A 16,062-nucleotide genomic window follows, 5' to 3' on the forward strand; every position below is an offset into this window, starting at 1 on the left:
GCGCAGGCGCAGAACGCCCGTCGCGTTCTCTTCCTTTCCCTCAGGGCTCCCTGTGGCTGACGCGTCACATTCCACGAAGGAGGCCGAGAGGGCTTCTGGTTTTGTTGGGAGAAGCGGCGACCGAGTCAGGGGGTGGGTTGAGGTGGGCCGCCGACGCGCCTGCTTCGAGCCTGTCCTGGGAGAAGTCCCGCCTGGGCTTGGCCCTGTCTCGTAACCAACAGCAACGGCCACCGAGAGGATGCGTCGCCACCCCCTGGCCCGAAGAAGCGCACGGAGGAGACGATGAAGGAGGCGCTGCCCTGTCGGCTTCTGATACTGGCGGCCTCCTCCCTCCTCGGTTGCTTGCTTGGGTGAGTGCTTTAACCTCCCGAGAATCTAGAGGCGGTAGGAAAGGGACGGAGGGGGTAAGTCTTGGGTCTCGGAAACTACTTCTTCTTTCACATTTGCCACGCTTGTTTCCCGTACGTATCAAACGGCGGTCGTTTTAAAACTTTCTCCTTGTCCAGTCCTACAGCTTCTAGTTCCTGGAGCGAAATTTTAACCTCACCAAAGCTTTTTAGAGCAGGGGTCTTCAAACATGGCCCTTTTATGACTTGTGGACTTCAACTCCCAGAATTCCTCAGCCAGGCATGCCTGGCTGAGGAATTCTGGGAGTTGAAGTCCACAAGTCATAAAAGGGCCAAGTTTGAAAGACCCCCTGCTTTAGAGTTTAATTTCGGTAAAGAAAATGCCTGCTTCTGCTTGGCCAGGGGTTAACGCTTGAAACCAGACTTTTTTTTTTCCTCCCGAATCTCTCTCTCCATGCTTATCGGAGATAATACCTGTGTGCTTTTTTAAAAAAAAGTGTGCCTGGTTTATAAGAAATGAAATGCTGGGGGAGCATGAGGTATCTCAGTGGGTTGCGGGAGGCCTTGGGTGGTCTGACATAGGTGGCCTGTTCCAGCACTAGGCCCCCCATGGTCTTCCCCACCCTGAGAATACCTTATTTGCACTTTACAACCTGAGCATACGATTAACGAATGTGTTGTGGAAAGCAGGGAGGGATCACATTAAATGAACATGATCCAATTAACAAACCCTCGGGTTACGAATGTAATTGGTAGGCTCTATTACATTCATAACTTGAGGATTACCAGTCTCTGTGTGGGTCCCACCTTTCAGTTCCACAGGCTTGGTCCCTGGCACTCCTCCCGTTATCAAACCATCTAGCTGAGAAAAGGCTGTAAAACTCATTCCTTTCTACCACTTGGGGGCTGATCAGGCATTGGTGCACCTTGAATCCAACAGGGCCATTAGGACTCCCTTTACACCTGAGGAGGACATTGAAATCTACCCTAGCAGTCATAGGGATGATGGGGCCTCTTACCATCGGGTCTTTTCCTTCACTGTCGCTCTCATATAAGACCAGCCCCATCTTGGCAGGGGTCAGAGTTCCCTCTCCCTCGCTGAATGGAAGGGAGAACTCTACAACCTGTTGCCCTACCTAAGTTTTCTCCCTTGCTTTCAGCGGAGTCTTTTTTCTTCGGTTGGCTTGGAGGCGGGGGAGCGGTCATCAGTCGTGGCACGAGACATGATGATGATGATAACTTTATTGTCACTTTGAATGTACACCAATCGGCATACATCAAAATGAAATTTCGTTGCATACACCTCTCAAAGGGTCACCACCTCCGATATATACTCCTTGTTCGGGGCCCGCTCATATTTCACATTGTCCATTTTAGTCTCTAGGGAGTGAACGATGGCAAACAGGACAGATGGAAATGGGGCTCCATGTGGATTAGCCCTCAAGTTAGCTTGTATTCTGACAACCTCACCTTCTTTCCTTTTTCTGATCCTGACTCTTCCACCTTTTCCTTAAAGTGGCCTTGCTTCTTTTCGCCCCTGGAGCACACTGCTGCCGCCACCAACTCCTCCAAAAGCCTCTCTCTCTTCCTCTGGGCCTGCCGACAGCCTCATCCAGTTCCTTCGCTCCATAAGCTCCAGGTCCTCTCCTCCTCTGCCTCCTCTGGAAACAGCCCTGATTTGCAATAGAATCCATCACTGGGCCAGCAGTCATATCTTGCTGCTGGTAGAACAAATTCAAACAGCGCCAATGACTTTTAACGGTCTCACCAATAGTTCCAAAACAACTAGAAACTCGCCAGGCCAGCAAAGATTGTCGGTCGTATGTCGTATGTTACCTTAGTTCCACCATGTTGCTCAAACACATTAAAATCTTCCTGATCATGTGGCCTATAGCCCTTACTATCCCTCCCAAAACTATTCACCTTCAAGAGCCAATGCAGCCGCAGCCATTCCAGGCACCGCCATCTTAGAGACATGCCCCTCTTTCCGCAGTGAAAGCAGCCACCAAAGTTCTGCTGGGGTCTCCCTGCCCTGGCTGGAGGCACCCCCCCCTTTTCCCTCTAGGAGCCGGTTGCTTCTCCACTGGGCAGCAGGACCGACTCTCCAGCCCAGTGTGTTCATGCAACTCCATCGGGTTGATCTATAGCTCAGTGACCATATGGTACCATGTGTTGTGACCCCGGCCCCGGAGGGTGCTTTATCGTCGCATGCTGACTCGGAGGATGATATGGAGGAGGAGGAAGCTGACACGAGCAACATGCTGGAGGGGCCGACTCCCCTGGTGAGTCAGCAAGAACTGACTGTGGCTGACGTGCCTATGGACCCCAGCCAAACAGAGGAGGAAACAGAACAGCAAGTAGAGGCCGGCAGCAGTGAGGAGGAGCCCCTATTGGATGCACGAGAAAGACGTAGGATACGTCTTCAACAGCAGCAGCAACTATTGCAACGCCCCAAGAGGCGTGGCCGGGAGACGTAGGGCCACACCCTACAGAGTATAAAAGGGGTGTGGCTGTGCAGAAGAGGCGTGGTGAACAATTTGTTGGCGTTTTGAAATTTGTAACGTGTCTGTCTGCATCTGGGCTTGGGAGCTGCTGGCCGACTGCCAAAGACTTTGGAGCATTGCCTGGTAAATTACAGAGGTGTTGTGTGATAAACACTGGGAAAGAGTTGGCTGTGAGGGGACCAGCTTCGGTGTGTTCAGCCTGCGTTTGGCTTCTGCTGGGCTTTTGAGCCTCTTTACGGCTACTCATTGGGAGGGGACAGAACACCACACTTGCAGATTGTGCGACACCTCTTGGGGTAGGCAATTCTGGTACAGTTCCTTGTTCGGTCCCTCTTACAAATGGTAGAGCAGCAAGCGTTCATGTCAATCTCCTAATTGGCTGGCCAGGCAGTGGAAATCTTGAAATCTCTATTACTGGTCACTTCCCTGGCTTCAGGGCATGGATACAGGCTTCTGTGTGCCGGGCCACTATGGGGTCTTTGAACCGTTCTCCTGGGGCTTCCATAAAGGCATTGAGGTTGTCCAGCTCTGGGGCATTTTTATCACGGAGTGAAACCGACCAAAGTACTCTTTTCCAAGTTGACCACAATGACATGGACCTGGGCCAAATTTGCGTACTTCAGTCCATAACGTTCCACGTGGTGCCAGGCTTGAGGCAGGAAGTGGGCTGGGGGGGGTTGGGTATCCATTCAAACAGGCCACCAGGGAGGTTGGCTGGCGCTCCTCCCATACCAGGACAAAGTCCTGGGGCAGAATACCGGCTGCTGGTGCCGGTGCTGGAATTCTGGACATGACTGCTTGTGCCAGGACCCTGACTATGGCTGGGGCCACCAGCACTGCTGGTTGCAATAGAGGAGGAGGAGCGGTGAAGCCCACTGTTGCTGCTGCCTGTGCTGGGGCACCGGCCACAGTCAGAGCGGCCCATGCCGCCGACTGAAGGAGGAGAAGGAGTAGCCAGGGCCACTGGGGCTTTTACGGCTTCCAGCCCACCAATGGTAATCACAGCTCCTGGTATTGCCACAACACAAATTTCCATCCCTCTGAACTTCTCCCTTACCTGTTCCGTGGACAGGCTGCTGCTGGCAATCGGGAGCTTCCACTCAGTGAGGGTCGTCCCATTCAGCTAACTGCTTCACTTTCCACTTGTTGCCTCAGACCATCTTGACCTCAGAAGGGAGAAGGGGGTCTTCGGCCTCTGCTGCCTTGCCTACGTTTGTTGCCCAGCAAGTCTTCAGCCCCACGTACAGGACATCCCTTGCTTGCTCCTTTGTGGTGTGGCCGGTTGCTCGGCCTTCTCAGTCTTTGGTTTCAGGCATGCACTGGCTGATTGGGCTCCTGCTTCAGCCTGAGGGAGTGCCGGCTGTTCCTGATCCAGGGCCTCTCCTGGTTTTTTCTTCACTTCTGAGTCTTTGCCTGTAGTCAACATCTTGGGGTTGAACTCCAGGTGGGCTATTTCTTTGAGAACTGGCTTAATGCCAACTGTCCCACTGGGTTATACAGCAAATCAACTCCTGGGACATTTTTTTTTTACCAAGAGTATAACTTTGCTGACGATTCCATATGGGTACCAAAGTAGAAAAGCCAGTTCTAAAGATTTTGCACGCAAACAGCATAGAAAAACTTTCCCTTTCCCTCCCCTGGACCTCCCATTGTCCATCATCCACCAATCATTTGCACTCGCTTTGTTTTGGGAAGAGTTTGTCTGCCTCGGACCTTCCCAGCTGGCGTCCTGGGGTTGTTGGATCCATCTCAGGCTTCCAGACAGCACAGTTGCAACCCGAATTTCCCTCCCAAGCCTCCCTTACATTCCAGTGCCTTCCCTCTCCTTTCCCATTATTGTCTGATTGCGAGTGGGGCTGCATAGCGAGTCAATCATGACATGCTTTGTACCAGTACATATTCTTTTATAATCTTCCCTTCTTTCAAACATTATTATAATTATTGGATCATACAGGGAGTGCAGAATTATTAGGCAAGTTGTATTTTTGAGGATTAATTTTATTATTGAACAACAACCATGTTCTCAATGAACCCAAAAAACTCATTAATATCAAAGCTGAATATTTTTGGAAGTAGTTTTTAGTTTGTTTTTAGTTATAGCTATTTTAGGGGGATATCTGTGTGTGCAGGTGACTATTACTGTGCATAATTATTAGGCAACTTAACAAAAAACAAATATATACCCATTTCAATTATTTATTTTTACCAGTGAAACCAATATAACATCTCAACATTCACAAATATACATTTCTGACATTCAAAAACATAACAAAAACAAATCAGTGACCAATATAGCCACCTTTCTTTGCAAGGACACTCAAAAGCCTGCCATCCATGGATTCTGTCAGTGTTTTGATCTGTTCACCATCAACATTGCGTGCAGCAGCAACCACAGCCTCCCAGACACTGTTCAGAGAGGTGTACTGTTTTCCCTCCTTGTAAATCTCACATTTGATGATGGATCTCAATGGGGTTCAGATCAGGTGAACAAGGAGGCCATGTCATTAGATTTCCTTCTTTTATACCCTTTCTTGCCAGCCACGCTGTGGAGTACTTGGACGCGTGTGATGGAGCATTGTCCTGCATGAAAATCATGTTTTTCTTGAAGGATGCAGACTTCTTCCTGTACCACTGCTTGAAGAAGGTGTCTTCCAGAAACTGGCAGTAGGACTGGGAGTTGAGCTTGACTCCATCCTCAACCCGAAAAGGCCCCACAAGCTCATCTTTGATGATACCAGCCCAAACCAGTACTCCACCTCCACCTTGCTGGCGTCTGAGTCGGACTGGAGCTCTCTGCCCTTTACCAATCCAGCCACGGGCCCATCCATCTGGCCCATCAAGACTCACTCTCATTTCATCAGTCCATAAAACCTTAGAAAAATCAGTCTTGAGATATTTCTTGGCCCAGTCTTGACGTTTCAGCTTGTGTGTCTTGTTCAGTGGTGGTCGTCTTTCAGCCTTTCTTACCTTGGCCATGTCTCTGAGTATTGCACACCTTGTGCTTTTGGGCACTCCAGTGATGTTGCAGCTCTGAAATATGGCCAAACTGGTGGCAAGTGGCATCTTGGCAGCTGCACGCTTGACTTTTCTCAGTTCATGGGCAGTTATTTTGCGCCTTGGTTTCTCCACACGCTTCTTGCGACCCTGTTGACTATTTTGAATGAAACGCTTGATTGTTCGATGATCACGCTTCAGAAGCTTTGCAATTTTAAGAGTGCTGCATCCCTCTGCAAGATATCTCACTATTTTTGACTTTTCTGAGCCTGTCAAGTCCTTCTTTTGACCCATTTTGCCAAAGGAAAGGAAGTTGCCTAATAATTATGCACACCTGATACAGGGTGTTGATGTCATTAGACCACACCCCTTCTCATTACAGAGATGCACATCACCTAATATGCTTAATTGGTAGTAGGCTTTCGAGCCTATACAGCTTGGAGTAAGACAACATGCATAAAGAGGATGATGTGGTCAAAATACTCATTTGCCTAATAATTCTGCACTCCCTGTATGGTAGCTTTTTGCTTACATTGTTCCCAAGGATTTTTCAGAAATGATAGATTTTGAGTATGTCATAGCACAGTAGCACTTCTAAGTTTGTAAATCCTTTTGAATTTTCAATATTTCTGCCCAAATGTGATCTAAAACATTGTTTGCTATGCATCCTAACACTAGATAAAGAGAAGAGAGAGCAAATTCTTTAGCAATGACTATACACTGTTCTTGTTTCATCATAGCACCATCTTCATTGCGAATGCATCTCAGTCCATTTGTATTTTATTGTTGTTTTTAATTTAACAGATTTCCCACCTGGCATGTATTTTGTAAAGAGAGTCCTGTATCTGTATCTTTGCATTTACCAAATGAGAACTCTCCCTTGTCAAATGTGGATGAGAACATCCAGGAAAAGGTAAACATTTATAGGCTATATGGAATTATTTTAGTGCAAATAATTGATGAATTAATGCACTTGGTAAGAAACTACAAAAACTGAGGCAAATTTTGGTGGTATATCAATGTTTTAATTAAGCAACAAAAATAGCCTTAATAGAATTTATAAATATATGCAGAAAAATAAAAGCAAAAAATAATTTTCTAAAACTGAGAGGTTTATAATTTGTTTGTTTAGTTCTGTTGAAGAAACACATTTTCAGCTGGATATTATCAAAAGAGAGCTTTCTGTAGACCTTTGCTCTTTGTGTTGCTCTTTCAAGCTTTTTTTGTAGCTTGAGGGAATAGGAATTAGTATGTCTATATTGCACACTTCCTGGAGCATTCTTGAAATGTTATTTTGAGGAAGCACAAACTCACGTGGCTAAAATAAGAATTAATATTAATTAATTAAAATAAGATTAATATTCTGAGACAATGCTGCTTCTGACGTAGCTCATTTTAATCTGAAATCATTCTAAAAATTATTCTTCATTTAAATCAGCTGATAATTTTAAAATAATAAAATACAAGTTCTTGCATTTTTTTGGAAAATTTTACAGTATTGGAGAAAAGAGTATAACTGCAGAAGTGGCAACAGTAAAACAATGAGAGGGTCTTCTGTTTAAGTTATTTTTATCTTGTACTCATGAAGTTATAGCAAGTTCTAAAGTAGCAGTATGGAATTAAAATAGCTAACTTTAATGATTTTTGCTGTTAATGATGTAAGATCAGAGAGTTGGTTATTGATGTATGCTTGGTTATAAATCAAGATCTGTAAAATATTTTGGAATCAGAAAGAGGATGTTGGCTTTTAATTAAATGCAGTGCAGTGTTTACATGATACGCAGATTAGAGGGATCAGTCATGTGGTATCACAGATGCTATGTATCCATGGGCAGGTAAATCAATAATAACAGTGAGGAAGAGCTAAGATACGATATAATATTAGCTTTGATACTCATATGTTGGCCTTGAGAGAGCTTTAGAAAAAAATGTATATCCCAGTTAAGTTGTAAATACCAAACTTAAACCATGTAAAAGAAAAAAAAACCTTTTTTAAAAAGTTTAAATATATTCCATTTTCAAGGTGGTGTTTTTATGTAAATGGCAATTGCATTTATATGAACATGTTTTGATGTCCTATAACTAGGAGGACACTGATGGATCTCTTGGAACATTGCCTTTGCAATATATTGATTCCACTACAAATATTTATTCTGACGATGATTCAACTGACACTATAATGCAAAAAGAGGTAAGTTTTTTAATCAGTATTTTTAGAAATCATTTTTAAATCATCTGATGAATTTTGATAATGCAGAATAGAATTGAATTAGTGTATTATTGCTTTAATTACTTATATAATTCAATTTATTACGAAATGGCAACTGAACATGGACAGTACAGGTCTATTTATTTATGACCTAAACAACAACAAAATGATTCCAACATGTATTAAATCCAGGATTTAAGATTGACCCAGATCTTACAACAGGTGATCCTAGTTTAACAACCACTTTTCAGTGACTGAATTTGCAATGGTACTGAAGAAATGGTACTTATAACTGGTCCTCAGACTTCCAGCAATTGCAGCATTCTCACAGATATGTGATCGCAATCTGGGCACTCAGCAGCCCTGGTGCTTTCCCTTGCCACTGCTTTGCTGCTGCACATTTGGGGCAACTGGCCACATAGCCCTCAGTGTCCTTCTTTAAAGAGGGACACCAGAATTGTTTCTTAAGAAAGTGTAGGGTTTTGACGAACCCCAAGTGTCCAGCTATTTTTGAGTCGTGGCCAGCTTGCATTACTTTTAGTCTCAGAGCTGCTGGAACATATAGTTTCTCTCCGACCCATGCCAGGTTGTCTTTTATTAAACACAAGTTTTTATGGTTCAAAAACCACTCCTCTGTTTCTAGTGCTTTCTTAAATTTGTGGGCTATTGTCTAGTGTCACAGGGGTTCTGGTTTGTGCCCTTGTAACTGGTGCTGCCAGCTCTTTTGGGGACAGCATTGGTTTAACTATTTCAGATTTTACACTGTTGTATTGCGGCATTCTAGACAGGGTGTCTGCCAGAAAAAAAAATTCCCCCAGGAGGTAATGAATCGTAAAGTTGAATTGGTGGAAGTGTTGAGCCCACCGTGCTTGCTTTGGGGGACAGTTTTCTAGGGGTTCTCAGTGCTTCGAGATTCTTACGATCAGTCCACCCCTGGAAGGGTATTTGTCTCCCTTCTAGGAAATGTCTCCACGTCAGGAGAGTCCCATCATACCACATAGGCCTCCTACTCCCAGGCCGCCCACCTTTGTTCAGTTTTAGATAATTTTTTGGACATGTATGCACAGAGTTGTAGCTGGCCCTCTCTGGAGGAATATCGCCTCTACTGCCATGTCGCTGGCATTGGCTTGAATGACAAAAGCCTCCTCCAGATCTGGGTGTTTCAGCACCAGCTCTGCAGAAAAAAGTCTCTTTAGCTTTTCAAAAGCAGCCTGGCATTGTACAGTCCATTTCAGTGGTTGGCTGGGTGTTGGCTTATTCCTGCATTTGGTCTTTAACAGATTTGTAATGGGGAGTGCAATCTGTGCGAAGGAAGGGATAAAATGCCGGTAACAATTTGCAAAGCCCAGGAAGCTGTGTAGTTGCTTTCTGGTACAAGCGGGGGGGCATTCCAGTACGGCCCGAACTTTCTCTGGGTACGTCTCCACCCCCTCGCTTGAGATTTGGTAGCCCAGATAATAAATACGATCTTTGTGGAATTCACACTTTGAAAGTTTGGCATATAGCTTGGCATAGTGCAGTTTGTTTAATATCGCTCTGACCAGTTTGATGTGCTCTGCTTTGGTCTCAGTATAGATTAAGATATCATCAAGACAAACCAAAACCCCCTTGTACAGGTGCTCATGAAGAACCTCGTTGATCAGTTGTTGCATGAAAACAGCTGGGCTTCCCTGCAGTCCAAAGGGTAGCACCGTAAATTGAAAACAGCACAGGGGGCAATTGAAAGCAGTCTTCCATTCGTCCCCCTTCCTTATTCTTATTTGATAGTAAGCCTCCTGCAAGTCTAGTTTGGAGAAAATCTTTCCTTTTGACAGGTCTGCTAGCATGTCCCTCATTAGAGGAAGGGGGTATACATTTTCCACGCACACAGCGTTCAGTCTCCTATAATTCATGCAGAGACGAAGAGAACCATCCTTCTTTTCCCTAAATAGCACAGGGGCAGCCACTCGTGGTCTGGCAGGTTGAATGAAACCCCGCGCTAAGTTTTCGTCAATGAACTTGCGAAGTTTGTCCAACTTCCTAGGGATCATGGAATACAAATTTGGCTTTGGGAGTTTCGCTGTGACAGTCGACTGCTCGGTGGGCTTCTTTTCTGCACATAAAGCAAGCAGTGGAGCCTCTGGGGTTCTCTCTGCTTCTCCTTTCTTCTCTGGTTGCAGCTTATTTCCTGGTCTCACCGAGCGGTGCTGATGCTTGTGCCGATCTATTTCTACCTCTTCTGCCAAGAGGCACCAATTGTACAATCGCCGGTGGGGGGCTCCGCGTGCCACACACATGTGTTGTACAGGTCTTTGTTAAGCCTGCTCAGCTCTCGGAATTCCTTTGTGTATTCAGCTGCCAGTTGTGGCCCTTGCTTCACCATTTTGATGAGGTCGCGAGCTTTCTGGCCTGCGAGGTGGTCTTCAAACCGATGTCGGAGAGCTGACCATCCAGTCAGCTGCTCTATCCTCCAGTGCCAGGGTGACTGCCCTGACCTTCTCATCGTTTGCCGGCAGCGTCCTCCTGTATACTTGCATGTAGGTGAAGACCTGGGCAAGGAAGAACCCCAATCGCTTGGAATTTCCATCGAACTTCACCTCCATGGGATGGAGTTAGTGAAGGCAAGGAATCAAAGCGAGGTCTGCGGAAAAAACCTGCTCAAGCAGTATATCAAAAGCAGTATTCATAAATTTTAGATATGATACCTTGCATGGGAATGAAAATTCTGTTCCCAATTGTGGGTGATAAGTCAAGGACTAACTGTATGCATAAAATGTTCTGTTGGAGTATATTGATAAAAAGTCAAAATATTGTACAATTTTTAATACCTTAGTCCTATGTTTCCCTGAAAGTAAGCCCTACCCCCAAAATAAGTCCTAGTGTTGGGGCGAGGTGCACACCTAAAAATCATGCTAGCGGATGGAGCCACCCCATGCGCCCCACACCAGCTTACCTTAGGACCGCTACAGCCAGGCCTTCCACACCCTGACACTGTCACACCGCTGCACCAGTTCTTCTGTGGCAGCTTGCGGCCACACATCACATGTGGCATCACGATACTGCCAACACTCGCAGTGTGAGGCTTGTGCCGATCTTGCCACTGCTGCCACTCATAGCACTAGGCCACGTTGGTCATCGCACTGATTGCGGTGCAATCGGTGGCAGCGATGCAGTTGGTCTGACGAGCCTCATGGTGTGAGCAGCGGCAGCAGTACGCAAGTGGGCACAGAAGAACTCAGGCAGTGGCACAACAGGTGTCTGGGTGTGGGAGGCCTGGCTGTGGCAGTCCCAAGGTAAGACATCCCCCATAAATAAGACCTGGTCCCTCTTTTGGAGGCAAAAAAAGAAAAAAGTCTGGGTCTTATTTTCGGGGAAACACGATATGTGAATCTATTATAAAAACCCTAAGGTACATGTAGATCTGTTGGATATGCAGTATATAGTTATATATATGCTAACTTTATTTCCAGTTGTAGCTCACTCTTCATAAAAATATTCCAGGATCAGTAACAACATGCAGTTGCCATAATGAAACAATTGTAAAACCCCTCACAAAAAATACTATCAGAAAACAAAAGCATTTAATGAATTCTTGTATTTAAAAAGCATATACCTTCCTATAACTACATTAGAAAAAAACTGACTACCTGAACAGGGTAAGTATTTAAATTTACTGGGCTAATTACAGTCCAGTTTGAAGCAGAAAAGCATCCTGAATTAGCACCTGGAATATTTAGTTTCTTTTGGTAGGAAGTTGGGACATAAATTGAATGCCATATGCTAAATAAATAAATTGAATAAATAACTTCATTAATAGCTTCAAGATTAGCTTTTAGCTATTAGCTTTTTCTGTTCCCTCCCTCTTTAAAATCTTTTGTTCAGTTAGTTTACTCTGTATTACTAAAACATTTAACATACACTTCTTTGTTCTGAGTAATAAAATGTTAGTTCTGAAGTTGGTAGAATTCATGTTAAAACCTGTTGTGCTTTTTTGAACAGAACATGGAAAAGGGGGACTTAAAGAAATCTGAAATTCAGGAACAATCTTCAATTAATTCAGATGAAGCTTCTTTCATCATAACTGATATTCCTGAAAATATGTTCAGCCTACCTACTTCTGAGATCTCACCAGACTCTCAGTCCAGGTAAATATTTCTGTTTTTTCATTTTATTATTTACTATTTTAAATTTCCTTTGTATATTTTATCTACATGGGTTAGTTGTATGAGTAAGCAGCTTCTCTATGTATCCTGTTCTCTTTCATATTATATTTATTATATATTATGTTATATATTGTATTGTATTGTATTGTATTGTATTATGTTTTGTTTTTTTTTTGTTTAGCTGGCTCACTTATTCATGGCAAGTCATTGATACTATATTACAGTTGATATTTTTTAAAAATCTTTTCAGTAGTACTGTTTCATAATTAGAATTTTCAGTCCAGCCAGATAGTACTGTAATGGTATTTATTTACTGTTAAGAAGTAAGCACACCTGGATAGTCTCATTAGCCAACTCAGAGCTTCTTGGTGCATGGTAGAAATTTGTACTAAGTCTCATCAAATCAGCTGATCATTGTGCTGTCCTGCTAATCTAAATGGGAAGCTAGTAATAGACTTTCAGAGGTTATGAACTCTAAACAGCATTGGCAAAGAAGCTGAAAAAGCAGATAATATTTTTGCTGATTCCCTTTGTTGATGATCAGGAGATAAAAATAAGACCCTGAAAGTGTACAACAATGGGAAATCCTTGAATTATAACAACAATTGGGATTGGAACTTCTTCACCTGATGTGGTCATTAAATGAGGCATGTCCTATTTTACCACATTTTTGCCACAGTTGTTAAGGAAATCTGGGTTAAGTGAATCCTGCAGTTATTAAGTGAATCCAGCCTCCCATTGATTTTGCTTGCCATAAGTCAATTGGAAAGGTTGCAAATGGCCATCAGGTGACCCCAGGATGCTGCAACTGTTGTAAGTACATGCCAGTTGCCAAGAATCTGATTTTTGATCATGGTTGTAAGTACATGGCCTGGTCAAGAGATAGGTGTAACAGTGCCTTTGAACACTCGGGGCACTACGTGCATTAATCTGGAGCTCCATTCTTAGCTGCAGAGGCATTTCCTGAAGGCCTCTGACAGCGAAATGGAGGTCTGGGCTGACACACATGTGTGAACGGCAGCAAGCAGCCGCAGAACAAGTGGGCTGGCGAGGCAGGTGTCAGGGCATGGAAGGCCTGGCTGCAACGGTGATGTGGGACGCTTGGGCTAGCTCCACCTCCTGACCCTAACTTGATATTTAGGGATGTGCCTCACCCCAAAACTAGGGCTTATTTTGGGCTAGGGTTTATATTAGGCCACCCCCCACAAAAATCAAGCTTGGGCTTATTTTGGGGGTAGGTCTTATTTTCAGGGAAACACAGTAAATGATTTAAACCTCTCACTGTATGCTGCTGCTTCTCTGTGAACAGCAGGTGGGGCAATATGGCTGGGTGGTAGATCTTAACCTAGAGGAGTAGGTTTAAGGCATCAGGTAATAATTCTGCTAGCTTCATTCAGAACAACATCTACTTCGCCAGCATATGCTGATTTGTACCAGACTGGGAGTAATGGTTGTCTTAACTAATGGTTGTTTTAAGGACCCATGTTTTGGCACCCCAAGTAGAGCTTATTAATTTTCTGAGGATGTTATTTTGTCCACTGACCTTCAGTTTAGTATTGGTATGTTAGGATCCTATCTAGAGTGAGTCCTAAAGAGTTAAGCCTGAGGCAATACTCCAATAACATCCCTTTCCATATAATATGCAGCTTCTTAGCAGCCTGTGAAGATGGAAGGCACGTACCATGTTTCCCCAAAAGTAAGCCCTACCCCCCCCCAAAATAAGGCCTAGTTTTGGGGTGAGGCCACACCTAAAAATCAAACCAGGGCGGGGTAGGGTGGTGGAGCTGCCCCACATGCCCTGCACCCACTTACCAGGCCTCCCAAGAATCAACACCTGCCTTTCCTTGTCGGCCCACCTCTTTTGCGACATCTCCCAGCCTGCATTTCACAGTTAGAGGCCTTTTCAGAAGGCCTCTGCAGCCGAACACCGAGCTATGGATTCAATCTGTAGCTCGGTTCTCGGCTGCAGTGGCCTTCCGGAAAGACCTCTAACTGCCAAATGCAGACCAGAGCTCCATTCTCAGCTGCAGAATGAAGTTGCTCCTTCGGCTGCAGAAGAAGTGGGTCAGCTGGACCGGGCTGTAGATGCCGCCGCCGCGTGTTGAGTGGAAAAGACACCTCCTGAAGACCTGGCACCTCTTTTGGTGGCAAAAAAAAAAAGACTGGGTCTTATTTTCAGGGAAACACGGACCTGAGTTTTTGTTGGATTTCAACAATCAGTCCAGCTCTCTCAGGGCTTCATTTCAACCTCTTCAAATGTTTTTCCTTGTATGGCCATTGCTCAATTGTCAGTGTACATATAGTTGTTAGTACCTTCAGGGAGAGGCTGATCGTTGATGTAAATATAAAAAAGAGTTGGAGCCGATATACTACTCAGTGGTAAACTGTTCCTTTGGTTCCTTCAACTACTTTGCCTTCCCTGGAACTCCACAAAAAACATATGGTTCTGAAGCAGATTCATTTTAATTTTTAAATTAAAATTTGGTAATAAAGTAAAATAATCCACAGACCATTCAGTAGACCCTGAATCATTTCCTGCTCCATTCCATTTGATACCAATACTTTTGACTTCCCCACATTTCTTCAGTATAAAAAGTCATACCCATATCAAAGTATGTCTGAATCCACATCCGAGTCTGATATTAGTCTGGCTTAGCTTTATACTGAACAGTTAGTGTTGGAATCACTTTGTATGACAGTGAAGTCATCTAAGATGTTGATTGATCAGTTTGACTTGGAAACTACTTCATGCAAATTTATTTCAGTGAAAAATTCCCAACTTTTGTTTAGCTTCCTCATTTCATGCTGCTTCTTTTCTACCACATCCAGTTCTTCAAATACCTGAACTTAGAAAACATATAATTTTGGATATATTTTTTGCTAATGTTATTTAGACATCATTCAAATCTTGGATTTGAACTGAAATGTAGATCTAAAAGCATGACAAGTGTTAATTTTTTTCACAAAAGATTGGGTTTGATATATTTATAGTGTAATCTTGTTTTTATCTCTGAATTGCATTCTAAATCTTTGGTTTCTTTCCATCTCCCTTCAGTGCAATAGAAAATTCTAGTGCTGATATCCTTATAGTTAGCGCTACTGAAGTTGAACAATCAGAATCTGACTGTGATATAAATGGAGCACTTGAAGCTGATTCTCAGAGTGAGCCTTCTTCACTTGTTACTTCCCCAGAGGGGTGAGTATTAAAATGATTTTTGTAACGATACCTTAATGGCAGTTCTGTTTTTTTTATTTTATGTACTCATATATCCATATAATAATTTATTATAATGTATTAAAAGTTTTAATGACAAACGTAGCTGGAAATCTTTGTTTTGAATGTTTACATATTTTATAGTCTTGTAGGGCAGCATACAGAAAATATTTCTTCACAAAGGAAAGGGAAGTTGACGAAATCGGAATTTGATCCCAAAATTTCTGCAAGTGAGCAAAAAACAACTTCGAAGTCTGCTTTGAATGCTTCGGGTAACATAAGAGCAGAGGTAAGTAAACTTTTCCTCCTCCACTTAAAGTACTCCAATGAAGCCTGCTTTCTTGGGTTGTTTCCACACCAAAATTAGTCTGCAGAGACCTTTGCTTTTGGGAAAAAAAAGAATTTGTCTCTAAGTACTGCTCTCTGTGTTTGGAAAAATGTTACCAAGAATTTGAACTACATGAATTTACTGAGCATTATCCAATCCATTTAAATAGCTGTAGTTTAAAAGTGTGATACTTTAGCTAACTAAAGACTTCATAATTAATATATTGTATGTCCCAGACCACCTGCAGCTACAAGTCCTGCAATGTAGCCACAATGCTAAGCAGGCAGGCCACTTTGGGTTCCTGAAGACGCTGCATCTCGCAGA

General features: G+C 43.7%; 1 protein-coding gene across 4 annotated transcripts in view; it reads left to right on the forward strand.

Moving 5' to 3' along the window:
• Positions 1–16,062, forward strand: part of SUCO (SUN domain containing ossification factor) — an 81,714-nt gene continuing 65,652 nt past the window's right edge. For 2 of the 4 annotated variants that reach the window (XM_083357526.1, XM_083357527.1), the window contains exons 1-6: positions 11–350; positions 6,650–6,758; positions 7,932–8,036; positions 12,033–12,178; positions 15,252–15,392; positions 15,555–15,699. In XM_083357526.1, the coding sequence (XP_083213652.1) occupies positions 283–350; positions 6,650–6,758; positions 7,932–8,036; positions 12,033–12,178; positions 15,252–15,392; positions 15,555–15,699 (714 nt within the window). In that variant the 5' untranslated portion in view covers positions 11–282. Of the gene's footprint in view, positions 351–6,649; positions 6,759–7,931; positions 8,037–12,032; positions 12,179–15,251; positions 15,393–15,554; positions 15,700–16,062 lie in introns of all 4 variants that reach the window. The other 2 variants (XM_083357529.1, XM_083357528.1) reach the window with 2 other exon arrangements.

The sequence above is a fragment of the Vipera ursinii genome (genome assembly GCF_947247035.1).
Source record: "Vipera ursinii genome assembly, chromosome: 3".
Lineage (NCBI taxonomy): Eukaryota > Metazoa > Chordata > Lepidosauria > Squamata > Viperidae > Vipera > Vipera ursinii.